Here is a 15,310-nt window from a genome sequence, read left to right as displayed (position 1 = left end):
AAAATATTTATGAAACATTGAAAATGAAACATTATTTGCTTTTATTTTGTTTCAAAGAGCAAACTCACAAAGCGTGATCACGGTGTCATTATTAGGTAGTGGAAATATTTGGGGGCAGATTTTTCCAGCTGAAACACTCTGGCTGTCTGACATCAGTTGGGGAAATGGCCAGGAGATAATTAGAAGTTAAATCTAAACTTCCACTGTTGTCTTCATCTTGAAATATCCGTCTCCTTTTTGATAAGTTTAAGGAGATTTGTGGGGGGTTGGGGGGGGTGGTCAGCGTTTTGTCTCTTTGGAGAGAGATTGCCAGCTTTTGTGAACAGCTGGAGTTTGTGTTTCAATCAAATGTTTCCATCTGTCTTTGTCCATATAAGTCCAAGGCAGGGCTTCTGAGGCCTGCACCTGTTTCAGTTTCAGGAGTCACCTGCTCATGCTCCATTGGTTCAGAGAGTCTTTGAGCACAGCGGGGGTCCTTCTTTCTTCTTTCGGGCTGCGCTGGGTCTTCCGTGGCGTGCAGCCTTCTTCTTGTTGCGGTGTGTGCACTTGTCTAGTTGTGGCTAGTGGGCTTAGTTGCCCCAAAGCATGTGGGATCTTAGTTTCCCCAACAAGAGATCGAACCCATGTCCTCTGCATTGGAAGGTGGATTCTTAACCACCGGACCACCAGGGAAGGCCCAAAGAAGTCTATTCTTTCAACAGAAACTTTGCCTTGTGGATTGCTGTGTTCTTTTTCTTTCTGGGAATAAAGAGGTATAGAAAAACCTGACGGGGCAGGATAGTAGTTGAGAGTAGAGGCCTGCCTAGGTCTAGAGCTTAGTTCCACACTTACATGCTATGTGGTCATGGACAAATGGCTTCACCTCTCTGCGCCCTGCTTCTTCATCTGTAAGTGAGAGTAACAAGGGTACCTACCTCTTAGGGTTGTTGTGAGGTTAAATGAGTCAATGTGTAAAGCACTTAGAACAGTCCAAGCACTTAGGAAGCACTATATAAATGTTAGGTATTAGTTGTTATTGTTGTTATGAAAGCATTCTAAATACATATACCATGATCAATTAATTTTTTTAATGCAGTCAGTACCTCTTGAGACAGAAATGATTTCAACTTCACATTTCTTATAAAATATCAAAATAATGGTATTACCCAACAAAACATGAGTATTTAGTACTTTAAAATCATAAGGCAGATAGGAATCCTGCAGTTGGGGAGCAGAGTTTGATGCCTCAACAGTGCCGCACTGGGACAGAGAAAGGGCACACGGTGCGCTCTGAAGTCACACAGGCTGGTTCACAGCAGGTGTTTAATGGGAATAATAAACCTCAACTGACTACCAATAAAGTTCAGGCTCATTGCATTTATTTATTTTAAAATATTTATTTATTTGGCTGCACCAGGTCTTAGTTGTACCATGTGAACTCTTAGTTTCGGCATGTGGGATATAGTGCCCTGACCAGGGATTGAACCCGGGCTTCCTGCGTTGGAGGCATGGAGTCTTAGCCACTGGACCACCAGGGAAGTCCCAGGCATTTTATTTTAAATATAGCAGCGTGTACATGTCAATTTCAAACTCCCAATCTATCCCTTCCTCTGATCATTAAAAAAAAAAGTCTCCTTGGATTTGCTGAGAGTCATCTTTCATTCATTTAGCAAATATTTTCTGGGTACCTGCCTGAGGGCCAGGCACTGTGCCGGGCTCTGGAAGACAGGAGTGGACAAGCTGGGCAGGGAGAATGAAATGGAAGCTGACGGTAAATGAGTCAACGCCGCTGACCTGGGTGGCACACAGCCTTTGCAGCCTGACTGATCTGTGTATGTGTCTCTCCCCTTGCCCCCATCCCAGGATGTGTCAAGGCTGGAGCTGACTCTCCAGACATCCAAGCAAGGTGGCATCCGGCCCCGAGAGGTGCTGCTGATCCTCAGCGTGAACAAATCCATCTTCCTGAAATTGCAGGCACCAGGAATCCCACTCCAGCTGGCCTACGTGAGTGTGTTACCTCCAACCGCAGCCTCAGGCACGGGCTCTGGGAAGCCCCTGCTGTCCACCTCTGTGGACCAGGGTCCCCTGCTTCTCTTTTCCATTCTGACGTTATACTCACCAGGGCCCTTCCTGGTGAACCCCATGGGGCCTTGCCAGAGAGAGGACAAAGGGCAACAGAACCTGGGGAAAAGAACCCAAACCCGGAGGTGGGAATCAAACCCAGGAGGCGATGTGTGTGCCTGCGTTCGTGCTCAGTCGCTTAGTCGTGTCCAACTCTTTGCGACCCCATGAACTATAGCCAGCCAGGCTCCTTTGTCTATGGAATTTTCCAGGCAAGAATGCTGTAGTGGGTTGCCATTTCCTCCTCCAGGGAAACTTCCCGACTCAGGGATCAAACCTGCGTCTCCTGCACTGGCGGGCAGATTCCTTACCACTGAGCCACCTCAGAAGCCCTCAGGTTGATGCACAAATTAGCCAACTCCAACCCTCTCTCATAGCCTCAGTTTTCCCATCTGTCCAGTGGGAGAACTGGACTCACTGATATTCCTCCATAAAATAACCTTGTCACCGTCTTTGAAAAAGTTTACAAGACGTAAATGTGAAAATATTCAAGTACAGACAAAAAAAGGCCAGAAAGAAACCTAACAATGTGTTAACAGTAGTTCTGGCTGGGGAGAGGGATGAGGAACAGAGATCTGCTTTGTTCTTTTCACTGTATTGATTGGCAAGATTTGCTATAATTTACATGGCCTAAATTGGAGAAAAATTATTTTTAAAAAAATTCAAATTTTAAATGTCAGACACATCCACCAGAGAGAGAGAAGGTCCACTGGCTGGGACCACAGCCAGGGGCACTCAGGGCTGGAGGAGGTGGGGTGGGCCGGGTCACTGCCTCGTTCACGTTTAAGGCCCTGGGAGGTGGCCCCCCGAGATGCAGCAGCTGTTGTTTACCGCCAGAAAAAGCAGAGGGGAGAGAGCCGGAGCTCGGGGGAGAGCAAAGAAAACAAGTGGGAGCGAGACACAGAAAAAAGTATGGAAACGGAAAGAGGGCCGGCCTGCTGTGGGAGGAAGGACTCTGGAGACTGAGTTCGAGGAGGGGGAGAGGAGGAGGGGACCTGAAGACAGGCCCCGGTCCCGGGCTGCCTGGGACGCGGGCCTAGACACCGAGAGAAGCTGAGGGGGTGCGCGACTGGCGGCACGAAGCGCAGAGTCAGGCGGAGCGGGCCGGCATGGAAGCCCCCCACCCCACGGGAGGGCAGGCCGAACGCAGCCAACCGGGAGGACGGAGCGGGACCGACCCTGCGGCTCCCAGTGCGGGCAGGCCAGGCCGGGCCACGGCTCCTCTCCCCGACCTCCCGTTTCTCCCCCTTCCTATTCCCGGACCCTCTGGCGGCCCAGCCCTGGACTCTAGGCCCGGCAGGGCTCTGGCTGACGCAGGGCACACGAAAAGCGCCCGCCCGCCCGCCGGGCCGGAAGGTCGCAGCGGCCGCCGGCTCAGGCCTCGGCCACGCCTTCATCCCCGGGGCTAAGAATACACGGCCTGGGAGAGGGGGCGGAGGGACGGCCCGAGCCGCGCGCGACCTCGGCCCGCAGCTTCCGGAGCCGGCCCCAAGCAGCCGGAGCCTGGACGCCTCTGGAGAGACCAAGAGTTCCACCGGGGGAGGGCGCAGGACTCTGTATCAGACCCGGGGCCGAGAGCTTGACAAATGCCCTTTAATCCCTATTACATTCCCATTTTACAGAGCTGACCCTGAGGGTCAGATGGTCAAAGTCCTCCCCCTCCCCACCCAACCCAACTCTAGCTCTAAACCACTGCCCCAGCCCTTCCATGGGGTGGGGGTGGGCACTGGGCTCCTCACCCAGGTCCTCATCACTTTGCCCCCTTGTTAAAGCCCTGCTCCATTCCAAGTGGACCTTTCTATGACGTCTTGCCTATTTCCACTGTCAGGCAGTCCCCCCTTAGTATCTAGCCTGAAGCTCTCATGCTGCTGCTGCTTCAGCGTAATGCCTCTGGCTTTGGAGATGGATGGAAGAGGAACTCTGAGTCCATGGCCCCAGCAGCTTCCCATGAATCCTTTGACCTCTACCCCAGGAAGTCTTTCCTATTTCTTTCTCTAGCCCACCAGAGTCTCTGCTGAGGCATGGGCAGTGGAGGCAATGAGGTGCTGGAGCCACCCAGATTCTCATCTCTGTTCATTCAAGGGACCTGTCTTGCTCCTTTTTTTTCTCATAGAATAATATCCTCTGTCTTCTGTTGTTTCAAATGACTTGAGGCATGACTAGTTTCTGGGTGGTAAGATCTCCCAGAGCAGGGACCAGTTGTTTGTCTTTTGTTCACTCATTTATTCATCCATGTCTTCTATCTTCCCTTCTCCATTTCCATGTGCGGGGAGCACCTGCCGTGTGCCAGGTGTCAGGATGAGGCTGCCATGTCAGGATCTTCATTGCTGGTCTCAAGACCCAGCACACAGTCAGGCCAATATTTCTTACTGCCTACTGTGTGTCAAGCCCCATGCAGCCGTGGCCAAGCCAGCCACTGTCCCTCACAAGAGTGTGGGGGAAACCGACATGGGCCCCACGATAAGTGCGGACTGAATGGAGGGGTGGGAGGGTGATGTTTGAACAGGGGGATGAACATGGGTGTGTGTCCACCCAGCCCCTCAGACGTGGAAAAGAGATGGGGCAGATCTGACTCTGAGGGGCCCTAGTTAGGGGCCCGTGGGCTGACTTCGGCTCCACCAGCCTCAACCTCCTCAGCCCTGGCCTTCTCTGTTCAGCCAACTAGCTGCCTCCCCCAGTTATCTGCTGACCTCTGGCATGGGACAGAAGGCATTCAGGCCCAGGGACAGCATCCTGAGCTGCCACATGTCTCCCTAGGACTCCAAACTGGTCTTTCACGAGGCCCTAGATGCCAACATCACACAGCTGCCATCCTTCACCACCAAGGACCAGCTCCTCAACTGGGCGAATACGCAGGGCTCCATCGCCTCTGTCGCTGAGCTGAGCAACCCGCAAAGCATCTTCCTTCGTCTGGACCAAGGTCTGCCTCCCCAGTTGCCTCCCTGGGTTCAGGACTCTGCTCTTGAGGAATCTGAATTCCTCTGTCTCCTTCCTCGGATGTGGACACTAAGGCACCAAGACGGGATGTGATTTGCCCCGGGTCACTTAAGACAGTGGTTACCCTTTCATCAAATGTTAGATTGAACCCTATGAAACTGCTGCCATTTGTCAGTCTCGGGATATACAAAAACAGCACTTTCATATTATTTATTGTATCCCTAGTGTGTGCCAAGTCCTATGCCAGGCATCTGGGGACCCTGTGGGGACAAACCCAGATGCTGCCCTCCTGGAGCTGGCACTGTGGTAGGAAGATGATAATAGGTATACAAATTCTATAATTTCATGTCATGGTAAATACTATAAGAAGGATAAATGGGGGGTGATGTACAGGCAGTTGCTGGGTTGCATCGCTAACATACGCCATGGTTTTATACCTTAAGTAAAATGTGTGTTGACAGCTGAGGAAACAGAGGCCAGGGACTTACCCTGGGTCACTCTGATGTAAGTGGATTTGAACCTGGGTCCTCCCAAGCCCCCACTCTTTGCTGTTCCATCCTGCCTGTGTGCGTGCTAAGTCGCTTCTGTTGTGTCTGACTCTTTGTGACCCCATGGACTGTACCCCACCAGGCTCCTCTGTCCATGGGATTCTCCAGGCAAGAATGCTGGAGTGGATTGCCATTTCCTTCTTCAGGGGGATCTTCCCGACCCAGGGATTGAACCCCTGTCTCTTAGGTCTGGTCTCCTGCCTTGGCTGGCGAGTCCTTTTTTTGTTTGTTTTTTTTCACCCCTTCAGTTCAATTCAGTCGCTCAGTCGTGTCCGACCCTTTGCGACCCCATGAATCGCAGTACGCCAGGCCTCCCTGTCCATCACCATCCTCGCGCCTCCTGGAAGCCATCCTGCCTGCCCCACCATTACTGTGGGAAAGGGTGGGCCTGCGTATTAGATGCTAGGCTGCTCCAAGGGGAGACAGAGGTGCGCTTATCTCCGCAGCCTCGAGCTCACCGTTCTCCTGCAATCTGGAACCCCAGAAGGACATGGGCCACACGCTCGGATGGACCCCGAAAGCCTGGGGCTGCCGCTTGGAAGGTGTGGCTGGCCACAAGGAGGCGCACATCCTGAGGATCCTACCGGGCCCAGAGGCCTCGTAAGGGTGCCAGCCCCGCCAGCCCCACCCTCCATAAAGCCCCGCTTCTGTCCAAGCCTTAGCCCCGCCCCGGCCTTGTTAGAGAACTGTCACCCCGCCTATATCTGGGCCCCGCCCATTTTCACACCCACCCGACAGACCCAGGACCAACCAGGTTAGGAGCGCAGCTGCTGCTCAACCGACCCCAGGTCTTGTTCTGGCCCAGCAATTCCTGGTCAAGCTCCCCTGCACCTCCCCACACCCCGCACTACCGCCCTCGCTGATGCGGGGGCGGTCGTCTCCCCCCACATCCAGGCCCCGGACAGTGACCGTGAAGTTGGAGCTGAGCTGTGCTTGGAGAGATACTGACGCCGCCGTGCTCATCCTTCAGGGTCCACCCTACGTGTCCTGGTTAATCGAGGCCAACCACAACATGCAGATCTGGGTGAGTCTTGCTTTGAGACCCACACAGCCCCGTTCAGGTCTTCCCAAGGCTCCTCCAAGAAAAAACCCAAACTTCCTGCACCATCACCCCAGCCCTGAGCCTTTATATACGATGATCCCTCTGCCCTCTGTGCTCTACCTATTCTTCCTTCAGACCTTCACCTAGATGGCACCTCCTCCAGGAAGCCTTCCATGATCCCTTAAAGAGGCCCCCTAACCCAGCCCACTGCGTCAGGGAAGTTTCCTGGAGAGGTGAACTCCAAACTGAGTTGAAAGACAGACAGGAACCAGTAGATGAGGGGAGGTGGTCCAGGCAGAGGAAACAGCAGGAGCAAAAGAGAGCCTGACTGAGGCCTGGCAGACCCTGGCCAGCCTACAGGCACACCTTGCCAGGCTGTGTGGCCCCTGACTGTGTCCGTAGCTCCCTGCTCTGCCTCTCTTCCTGTCATTAGACCACTGGTGAATACTCCTTGAAGATCTTTCCAGATAGGATCAACCCTGGCTTCCAACTCCCAAACACAACCCAAGGCCTGCTGGGGGAGGCCCGGAGGCTCAATGCCAGTGTGGTAGCATCCTTCGTGGAGCTCCCTGTGGCCAATGACGTCTCTCTGCGGACCCACAGCTGTGGTGAGCACCTGGCTCCCTTCCCTTGCCCCCCGCCTCGCCAGCTCCCTTCCCTGGCCCTCTCCTGGGATCTGTTGCTACGTCCAGATGCTGTGTGAACTGGGAAAGTTGCGGCAGCTGGTGGGAGCCCCATATTCCTCATATGCATCTCAGGAATGCTGAGAGTACCTAGCTAGAGAGGGGCTTAGCACCTCAGAGCACAGTGAGCCCCACAGTGACTGTCTGCTGGGGCCCCCTCTGCTACCCCGCAGGCAGTGGGCTGCAGCCCTCACCCACACCGGTGGAGATCACCACTCCCAATAAGGGCTGCAACCAGGAGCTACTTCTGACCCTGATCCAGCCCAAGTGCTCCAGCGATGGCATGACTCTGGTACTCAAGAAAGATCTCATCTCGGTAAGGGAGCGCCTGGCCTCCAGTCCAGCTGACACGGGTAACTGGGCCTTCTGTCCTAATCCAGGAAGGAGGACCAATCACATTCCGCTACAAGCCTTAGTTTTTCCACCTGTAGAATGGGCTTGAGGTGGCTCAGATGGTAAAGGATCTGTCTACAATGTGGGAGACCGGGGTTTGATCCCTGGGTCGGGAAGATCCCCTGGAGAAGGAAATGGCAATCCACTCCAGTACTATTGCCTGGAAAATCCCATGGACAGAGGAGCCTGGTAGGCTACAGTCCATGGGGTCGAAAATAGTCGGACACGACTGAGCGACTTCACTTTTTTTTCACTCACCAGGTGGTGAGGATTACAGGAGGTCTGACGACCTCGCCTGGTGTGGAGCAATGCGTTAGGTGCTCAGTCGTGTTTGACTCTTTGTGATCCCATGGACTGTTACCCGCCAGGCTCCTCTGTCCATGGAATTCTCCAGGCAAGAATACTGGAGTGGGTAGCCATTCCCTTCTCCAGGAGATCTTCCTGACCCAGAGACTGAGCCCACATCTCCCATGTCTCCTACATTGCAGGCGGATTCTTTACTGCTGAACCACTGGGGAAGCCTTATGTACTAAATACTGAAAGTGACAATGTTAGTTGCTCAGTCATGTCTGACTCTTTACGACCATGGACTGTAGCCCTCTAGGCTCCTGTGTCCATGAAATTCTCCAGGCAAGAATACTGTTGTGGGTAGCCATTCCATTTTCTAGGGGATCTTCCTGACCTAGGGACTCCTGCATTGCAAGCATATTCTTCACCCTCTGAACCACTAGGAAAGCCCAAGTTCATATGTACTTAATAATATCACTTTAAAAACACATTAGATCCCATCATATTGAAATGCCATAATTTGGAGAAGGAAATGGCAACCCACTCCAGTGTTCTTGCTTGGAGAATCCCAGGGATGGGGGAGCCTGTTGGGCTGCCGTCTCTGGGGTCGCACAGAGTCGGACACGACTGAAGTGACTTAGCAGCAGCAGTGACTATATAACATTCAGCTGAAGACTAGCCAGGGGGGTACTCTTTCTGCCCCCTTCTGATGCCTATGTCAGAAGCTTTCTCTGTCTCCTTTATAGTTTAATAAAACTTTATTACACACACACACACAAAATGCCATAATTAGCTCCTCCTCCCTCGTTAGACATTTGGGTGTTTTCAATTATGTAATATTATAAATATGCAGGAAGTGTCATTGTGCATGAAATTCTTCTATAAATAGAATTGTTTTCTTAAGATAGGTTTCCACATCAGTTGAGATTGCTGGGTCAAAAATGAGGGAACATTCTGGAAATTTTCATACATGTTGCCAACTCGCTTTCCAAAAGATGATTCCAATTTTCACTGCTGATTAATGAGAACACTTAACTGTCTCTCCAAATTATTGTTTTTTTGTCTAAAAAACTTTGCTGATGTGGGAGGTGGAACCTTGTCTTCCATTCTTGTTTGAGTTTCTATTTCTTTGATTAGTAAGTAGTGAGTGTGAATTTGATACTGTGTAACTGATAATAATCAAAGTCTCTGTAACTTTGTGGCTTGGTATTTTTCTTCTTTAAAACATTTTTTTTTCAATTGGAGGATAATTGCTTTACGTTGTGTTAATTTCTGCCATATAACAACATGAATCAACCATAAGTATACATATGTTCCCTCGCTCTTGAGCCTCCCTCCTTTGGTATTTTTCTTATTTCTTTTTTTTACCCTTTGATTATTTCTATAAGCTTTTTACATGAAGAAAGACATTTGTGGCCCTTTGTCTATCGTTCTTATTGAAATAATCTCTCCTGGTTTGTTATCATTCTTTAAATTTTTGCCAGAGTGTTTCTTAATTTTCGGGATGTTTGAAAACATTGGGCCATCCTAGCCGGCCATCTTCTCCTTTGTGATTTTTTTCTAGTCTTTCTGAGGCAGGAAATCTCTCTGCCAGAGTCTTGATGAGTCATGCATGTTCTCAGGGATTTTAAGAATGACATTTAACCCTATGTCCATGTGGAAGTGTTTTGGGGTGTGTGGTATCAGGGCCAAGGTGAAGCTCCATCTGTCTGCGGCCTATCTCCCCCTTCTTATCTGCCTTTACCTGGCCCGGCAGATATCTGGGAGGTGGAGGAGGTGGTGCAGGGATCAGCAATGGCTGGCATTACTGCCATCCAGTACACTGGATGTCATACACTGTGATCCACTGATCTTTGGAACATTACACTCAAGTTAAAAAGAATATTCTAGGTCTATAAATATACACACAGATAGACGTCTGTGATTTATTATTCAGTGAGGAAACTAAGCTAAAGCCTGAAGGACAGTATGATGCCTTTTGTTTAAAATGAGGGGAAAAAAAACAAACCCACACAATTTCTATGAATGCATATGTCTAGAACACACTCATGATGTCACAGATATTATTGCTAGATACAGAAGTGTGTCAAGTTCAGGAAAAGTAGTAACTCTTAAACGGTGTAGGATGATGAGACCTAACAAAAATGGAGATGGGAGCAGAGGCGTGGCTGTGATTCAAGACCCCTGGGGTGTGGTCAGTCCTTGGTGCTGGGGTGTGAGGGACAGGCCCTGGGGAGCCCTGTGCCTCCTGACGGTGCCTCCCCCACACCCCCTGCAACCCTGGCCCAGACTCTGCTATGCACCATCAAAAGCCTGACCTTCGGGGACTCCAGCTGCCAAGCTAAGGAAACAGAAGATGAGTTTGTCTTGAGCAGTGGCTACTCCAGCTGTGGCATGGAAGTGATGGAAAATGTGGTTAGTAACGAGGTAAGACCTGGAGTGGGAAAAAGGGATGGTGCCCCTTCCAGGTGCCTCCTGGATCTTCCAGGCAGAGAGGCTTTGGGGAGAGCGGGTGTGGTGCTAGTAGGAAGACAAGACAAGCTTTGCCATTGGTTGACTCAGTTTCCCCATCCAAAAAAATGGGTTCATTGGGTGGGATACCCTCTGGGCTCCTCTCGGGCTCTGAACACCTCCTTGGCTCTCTTCCTGCAGGTGGTCATCAGACTCCTGTCAAGCTCATCACCGCAGAGGGTGAGATGGACGGTCAATGTGCTAACCCATGTGGTCCGGGGGGAGCAGGCCTCAGGAGACTCAGGCCCTGATCCTGGCAAGCCAATGTGTCTCCAGTGTGCCCCTGTCTCCCCTTCTGTGCGATGGGGGCAGTACTGTTCAGAGTCATGTTCTCAGTCTCTCAAGTCAGAGGGTTCAAGCACGAATTGGCTGCATGGCCTTGGGCAAATCACATAAGCTTTCAGAGCCCAAAGGTCCTGTTAATAGGAGTATAAGGAAGGAACCCCCTGTGGGATGAGCTGTCACCAAGAGGAGACATGGAAAGCACACAGGTCTTGTGAGGAGCAAGTTCTTTTTCTGGCTGCGTGGCTTGTGGGATCTTAGTCCCCCAACCAGGGACTCAGATCAGACACCGGGCCTTCAACAGCAAAAGCACAGAATCCTAACTGCTGGACTGCCAGGGAATTCCTGAGAGCAAGTTCTTGATAAATATCAGTTGTGGTGGGGAAGGGGGAGGTTTAAGGTGAGGAGGGTCACGCAACAACCCTGAACCGTGACTCCTGCTCCCACCCCTTGGCTTTCTCACTGGGTGCCTCCCATCCCCACAGAAAAAGGTGCAGTGCATCAACACGGACAGCCTCTCCCTCCAGCTGGGCCTCTACCTCAGCCCACACTTCCTCCAAGCCTCCGACACCATCGAGCTGGGCCAGCAGGGCTTTGTGCAGGTACCGGACTTGGACTTGACCGCTCAGGCCTGCCGCCCCCTGTGATTTCTCAGAGCCTTTCTTTCTCCCCAGTGGAACTTGACTTCCTAGGGCTAGGCGGGGGCCAACCTGATGCAGGGTTGTAGGGGTGGGGAGAGCTGAGGCAGAGCTCAGATAGTGGTTGGAATGTCACTTCCTCCTCCTCCTTTGCTCCAGGCAGGCCAGTAACTGTCCTTCCACCATCAAAGTTCCCGAGCAGGAACTCTAGAATGAGTCTAGCCTATTTCGCAAGAACGGGTAAGGTGGAGAGTTATGAGTAACTGACCGCGCCTTGGTCCCCTTACCTACCCATGCAGGTGAGCGTGTCCCCATCCATCCCTGAGCTCATGATCCAGCTGGAGAGCTGCCAACTGAACCTGGGGCCCGACATGGAAATCGTGGAACTCATCCAGGGCCAGGAAGCCAAGAGCAGCTGCGTGAGCCTGCTGTCCCCGAGCCCTAGTGGTGACATACGCTTCAGCTTCCTCCTCCGCGGCTACATGGTGCCCATGCCCACGACTGGCATCCTCAGCTGCTCTGTGACCATGCATCCCAGGATTCGGTCCCTGGTGAGTGGGGGCTGGGCCCAGCCCAGCTTCAAGGGTGGCTTCTGGGTCTGGAGTTTTCAGGAAGGGATGTGATAGATCAGGAGGATGTGGAACCAGTGAGCAAAAGACAGCCACAGGCAGACACGTGGCCTCTGGGTACCAAGGGGACTCTTTCTGCCACCCAACAGCCTTTGGATGGCTGTGCTGTGTCTTGGGACATTGGTCAAATATGCAGCTGCACCCACTATCCATCTGTCCATCCGTCTATCCATCCATTATTTCACCCATCTGTCTGTCTTCCCACCATCCCATTCAGTCATCATTTATCAGCTGATGCTTCTTACCATCCCACCCAGTCATCCATCCAGAGTCCTTCCATCAGCCCAGTCATCCATCCATCCTTCTACAATCACACCCAGTCATCATCCGTCAATCCATCCACCCAGGAATCCATCCACCCACCCATCTTGTCCATATAGTATGGTCACCATGGTAATCTCAACAAACAAGAGATCTCAGGGAAGAGGGTTAGTACAAAAGACACAAAATTCTGATTTTCTGCACTTACTGGTCACAACACTTCACCATCCAGTATATACCAGTTTTTAAACACTGGGCCCTGGACACACACACACACACACACACACACACACAGAGTCATCCCCAAGCCCTTGCATATAAAAGGGTCTTCAGGATGAGAAGCTTCTATGGTTGTATGAAGCTGGAGAAGCCTCTGAGACCACTCCTGAGTGGGCTCTCCCTAGGCCACAGTGAGCCTGGGCTTCTGGGCATTCACAAGGATAATGGATGCAGTGTCCCCATAATCCTCATGGGAGTCGGGAGCTTTTCAGGAACTCAAAAGAGACACACCAGGAGCAGCCCAGAATTGTCTGGCTGCCACCCTTCCAGAGCACAGATCTGCCAGCATTTGCCCAGAGGCCCCCAGCCAGAAGGTGGTGCAGGTGGGGCTCAGAGTCAAGGCCCCAGGGTGGGCTGTGGCAGGCCAGGGTCACAGAGACAGGGGGAAGCCTGGAGCTGCCTCTCAAAGGCTGTGCCATACCCCGGGCTCTCTTCCTCCTTCAGGAAGTCCACAAGACTGTCTCCACACGCCTGAACATCATCAGCACCAGCCTGCATGGTGAGTTCTAAGTATCCCCGAGGTTCCAGGGACTGAGGTCAGAGTGGGGCGTGATGGACGCTCAGAGGACCCCAGAGAGCAGGGTCCACAGCTACATCTTCCACATGGAGAACATTTGCTTGTGACCACCCCATGGGACCATATCCCAGGCCTTTGGCTCTTCTTGATCCCCAGGGTGGCTGGCTGACCTTGCTGGGAGATGGAGCCTTCTGGAATCGGGACTGGACAGGACTTGGGGGCAGTGCTTGTCTCTCCTTCCCTAAGACCCCTAGGGTGGAGGATGCCCCTCAGCCCAGCTCCCCCCAACCTGTCTTAGTTCCCCCTGGGCCCAGGTGCCCCCTGGGCAGGAGAGTCCCTGACGCTGAATGCAGGTGGGAGAAACATCGGCCCCTTGGCCATCCTACCTGGGCCTGGATGGAGCCCCTGCGCCCAGCCTACAATCAAGAAGGCAGGCTAATGACCCCACTGCAGGGATGGGAACCCACAGGCCTACGGCCAGGCTGCCTGGCCCACAGTCAGACAGGCATCAGGAGTGCAGAAAGAGTGAAGCTTGGGAAAACCCAAGAAGAGAGCCAAAGGGCCCTCAGGGGGCACTCTGGCTTCTGCTTTGGTAGCGGGCTGAGAGGAGTAGGGACTGACCTAAGGTCACACAGCGGGACTCTGGACTCTCAGGCCCCACTCACACTTTGCTCAGATTATACCATCCGGCCTCCCTAAAAATGTATCTCTACCAGCCTTGGGAGTCAGAGGCATGGCCCCAAAGGCCTGGCTGGGCCCTTTTGAGGGCATGCTCCTAACAACACAGCTTCATGCCACGTGTGGGTGTGATGATCCCATTGGCTAGATGAGGAAATGGGTTCAGAGAAGTAAGGGTCAGTGGCTGAGCTGAGACTGGCACCAAAACCTGCACTCCTGGCTGGCACAACGGGGCGGGGAGTGGGGATGGGAGTTGCAGGGAGGAGACAGCGGTGCTGACCGCAGCCATCCTGTCCTTGGTGGTGCAGACAAAGGCCTCGTCCTACCTGCCGTGCTGGGCATCACCTTTGGTGCCTTCCTCATCGGGGCCCTGCTCACCGCCGCGCTCTGGTACATCTACTCGCACACGCGTGAGTATCCCAGGCCCCCACAGTGAGTGCTTAGGTCCCCTCCATCACCACCTGGGGGAGCCCAGCGCAGTCTCTGGGGCAGTGGGGACCCCTGGCCGGGGCCCTGACCTCCACCCCTGCCCCCAGGTCACCCCGGCAAGCGGGAGCCCGTGGTGGCGGTGGCTGCCCCGGCCTCCTCGGAGAGCAGTAGCACCAACCACAGCATCGGGAGCACCCAGAGCACCCCCTGCTCCACCAGCAGCATGGCGTAGTGCCCAGCCAGCCCTCGCCCAGCGGGAGAGACTGAGCAGCCACCAGCTGGGAACCACTGGCCGTGGACTTATCCCGGGACCCCAGCCCCTCCACTTGACCAAGGATGAACCCTGCCCTCTGCACCCGCCCCTGCTGCCTCCCTCCCAGAGGCCTGCCGCCAGTGGGAGCACCAGCTCGGAACACCTTGGGGGTCCCCCACCCCACCCCGACGAACCTTCAAACCCGGAGGGCCTGGGGTGTGGCTGCCCGGGACTGCCGAGTGAGAGCCCACTGCCCTGTACGTCCACATTGCTGTAAACACCCAAGAAAGCCCCTGTCATTGTAACCTGGACCCAGCACCCGGTGACCTGGGCTGGGCAGGAGTTGAGAACTCCAGGACTCAGTCCAGCCCACCCAGGCTGATGGCGCCTCCTCTGTGGAAACCGAGCCAGCACGGAGCCACCTGCACCTGCTTCCAGCGGTCTCCGCGTCGGAACTGGCACGACTGGCGGAAACAGAAGCCGAGGGGCACGCAGCCTGGGAGTGGAGTGGGGGAGCCTAGCTCCTCCCTGCAACTGTCACACAGACACCCCCCACGCCCACCCCCCAGGCAGTCTGTCCTGGGTCCTCCCCTATATACTCACCACCAATAAATCAGACCATGAAACCAGAGCTGGGCTGGGCTGGAAGGGGAGGGGCACCTATACCAGGGAGAGGGGTGACTGTTCTGGGTTCAAATACCACTTCTGGGTTGTGTGACTGTGGACAAGTCCCGTGGCTTCTTTAAGCCAGCCACCATTCTCTTATCTGTGAAATGGGTGTGAGAATTTGTGATCACAAGTCCCTGTGTTTACCATGTGGTCAAGGGACACCAATTCATCCT

General features: G+C 53.3%; 1 protein-coding gene across 1 annotated transcript in view; it reads left to right on the top strand.

Annotated features, from left to right (window-relative positions):
- The window catches only part of ENG (endoglin), a 32,074-nt gene extending 16,975 nt beyond the window's left edge, over positions 1-15,099 (top strand). Inside the window, exons 3-15 of the mRNA XM_027556346.1 lie at positions 1,843-1,983; positions 4,858-5,020; positions 6,032-6,185; positions 6,480-6,609; positions 7,061-7,235; positions 7,484-7,626; positions 10,281-10,418; positions 10,644-10,682; positions 11,270-11,386; positions 11,722-11,973; positions 13,036-13,090; positions 14,095-14,196; positions 14,323-15,099. Of these exons, the coding sequence (XP_027412147.1) occupies positions 1,843-1,983; positions 4,858-5,020; positions 6,032-6,185; positions 6,480-6,609; positions 7,061-7,235; positions 7,484-7,626; positions 10,281-10,418; positions 10,644-10,682; positions 11,270-11,386; positions 11,722-11,973; positions 13,036-13,090; positions 14,095-14,196; positions 14,323-14,447 (1,734 nt within the window). The 3' untranslated portion in view covers positions 14,448-15,099. The remainder of the gene's footprint in view (positions 1-1,842; positions 1,984-4,857; positions 5,021-6,031; positions 6,186-6,479; positions 6,610-7,060; positions 7,236-7,483; positions 7,627-10,280; positions 10,419-10,643; positions 10,683-11,269; positions 11,387-11,721; positions 11,974-13,035; positions 13,091-14,094; positions 14,197-14,322) is intronic.
- Positions 15,100-15,310: the final 211 nt, after the last annotated feature.

The sequence above is a fragment of the Bos indicus x Bos taurus genome, chromosome 11 (genome assembly GCF_003369695.1).
Source record: "Bos indicus x Bos taurus breed Angus x Brahman F1 hybrid chromosome 11, Bos_hybrid_MaternalHap_v2.0, whole genome shotgun sequence".
NCBI classification, from domain to species: domain Eukaryota; kingdom Metazoa; phylum Chordata; class Mammalia; order Artiodactyla; family Bovidae; genus Bos; species Bos indicus x Bos taurus.
This window is presented reverse-complemented; position numbering and strand designations above follow the sequence as displayed.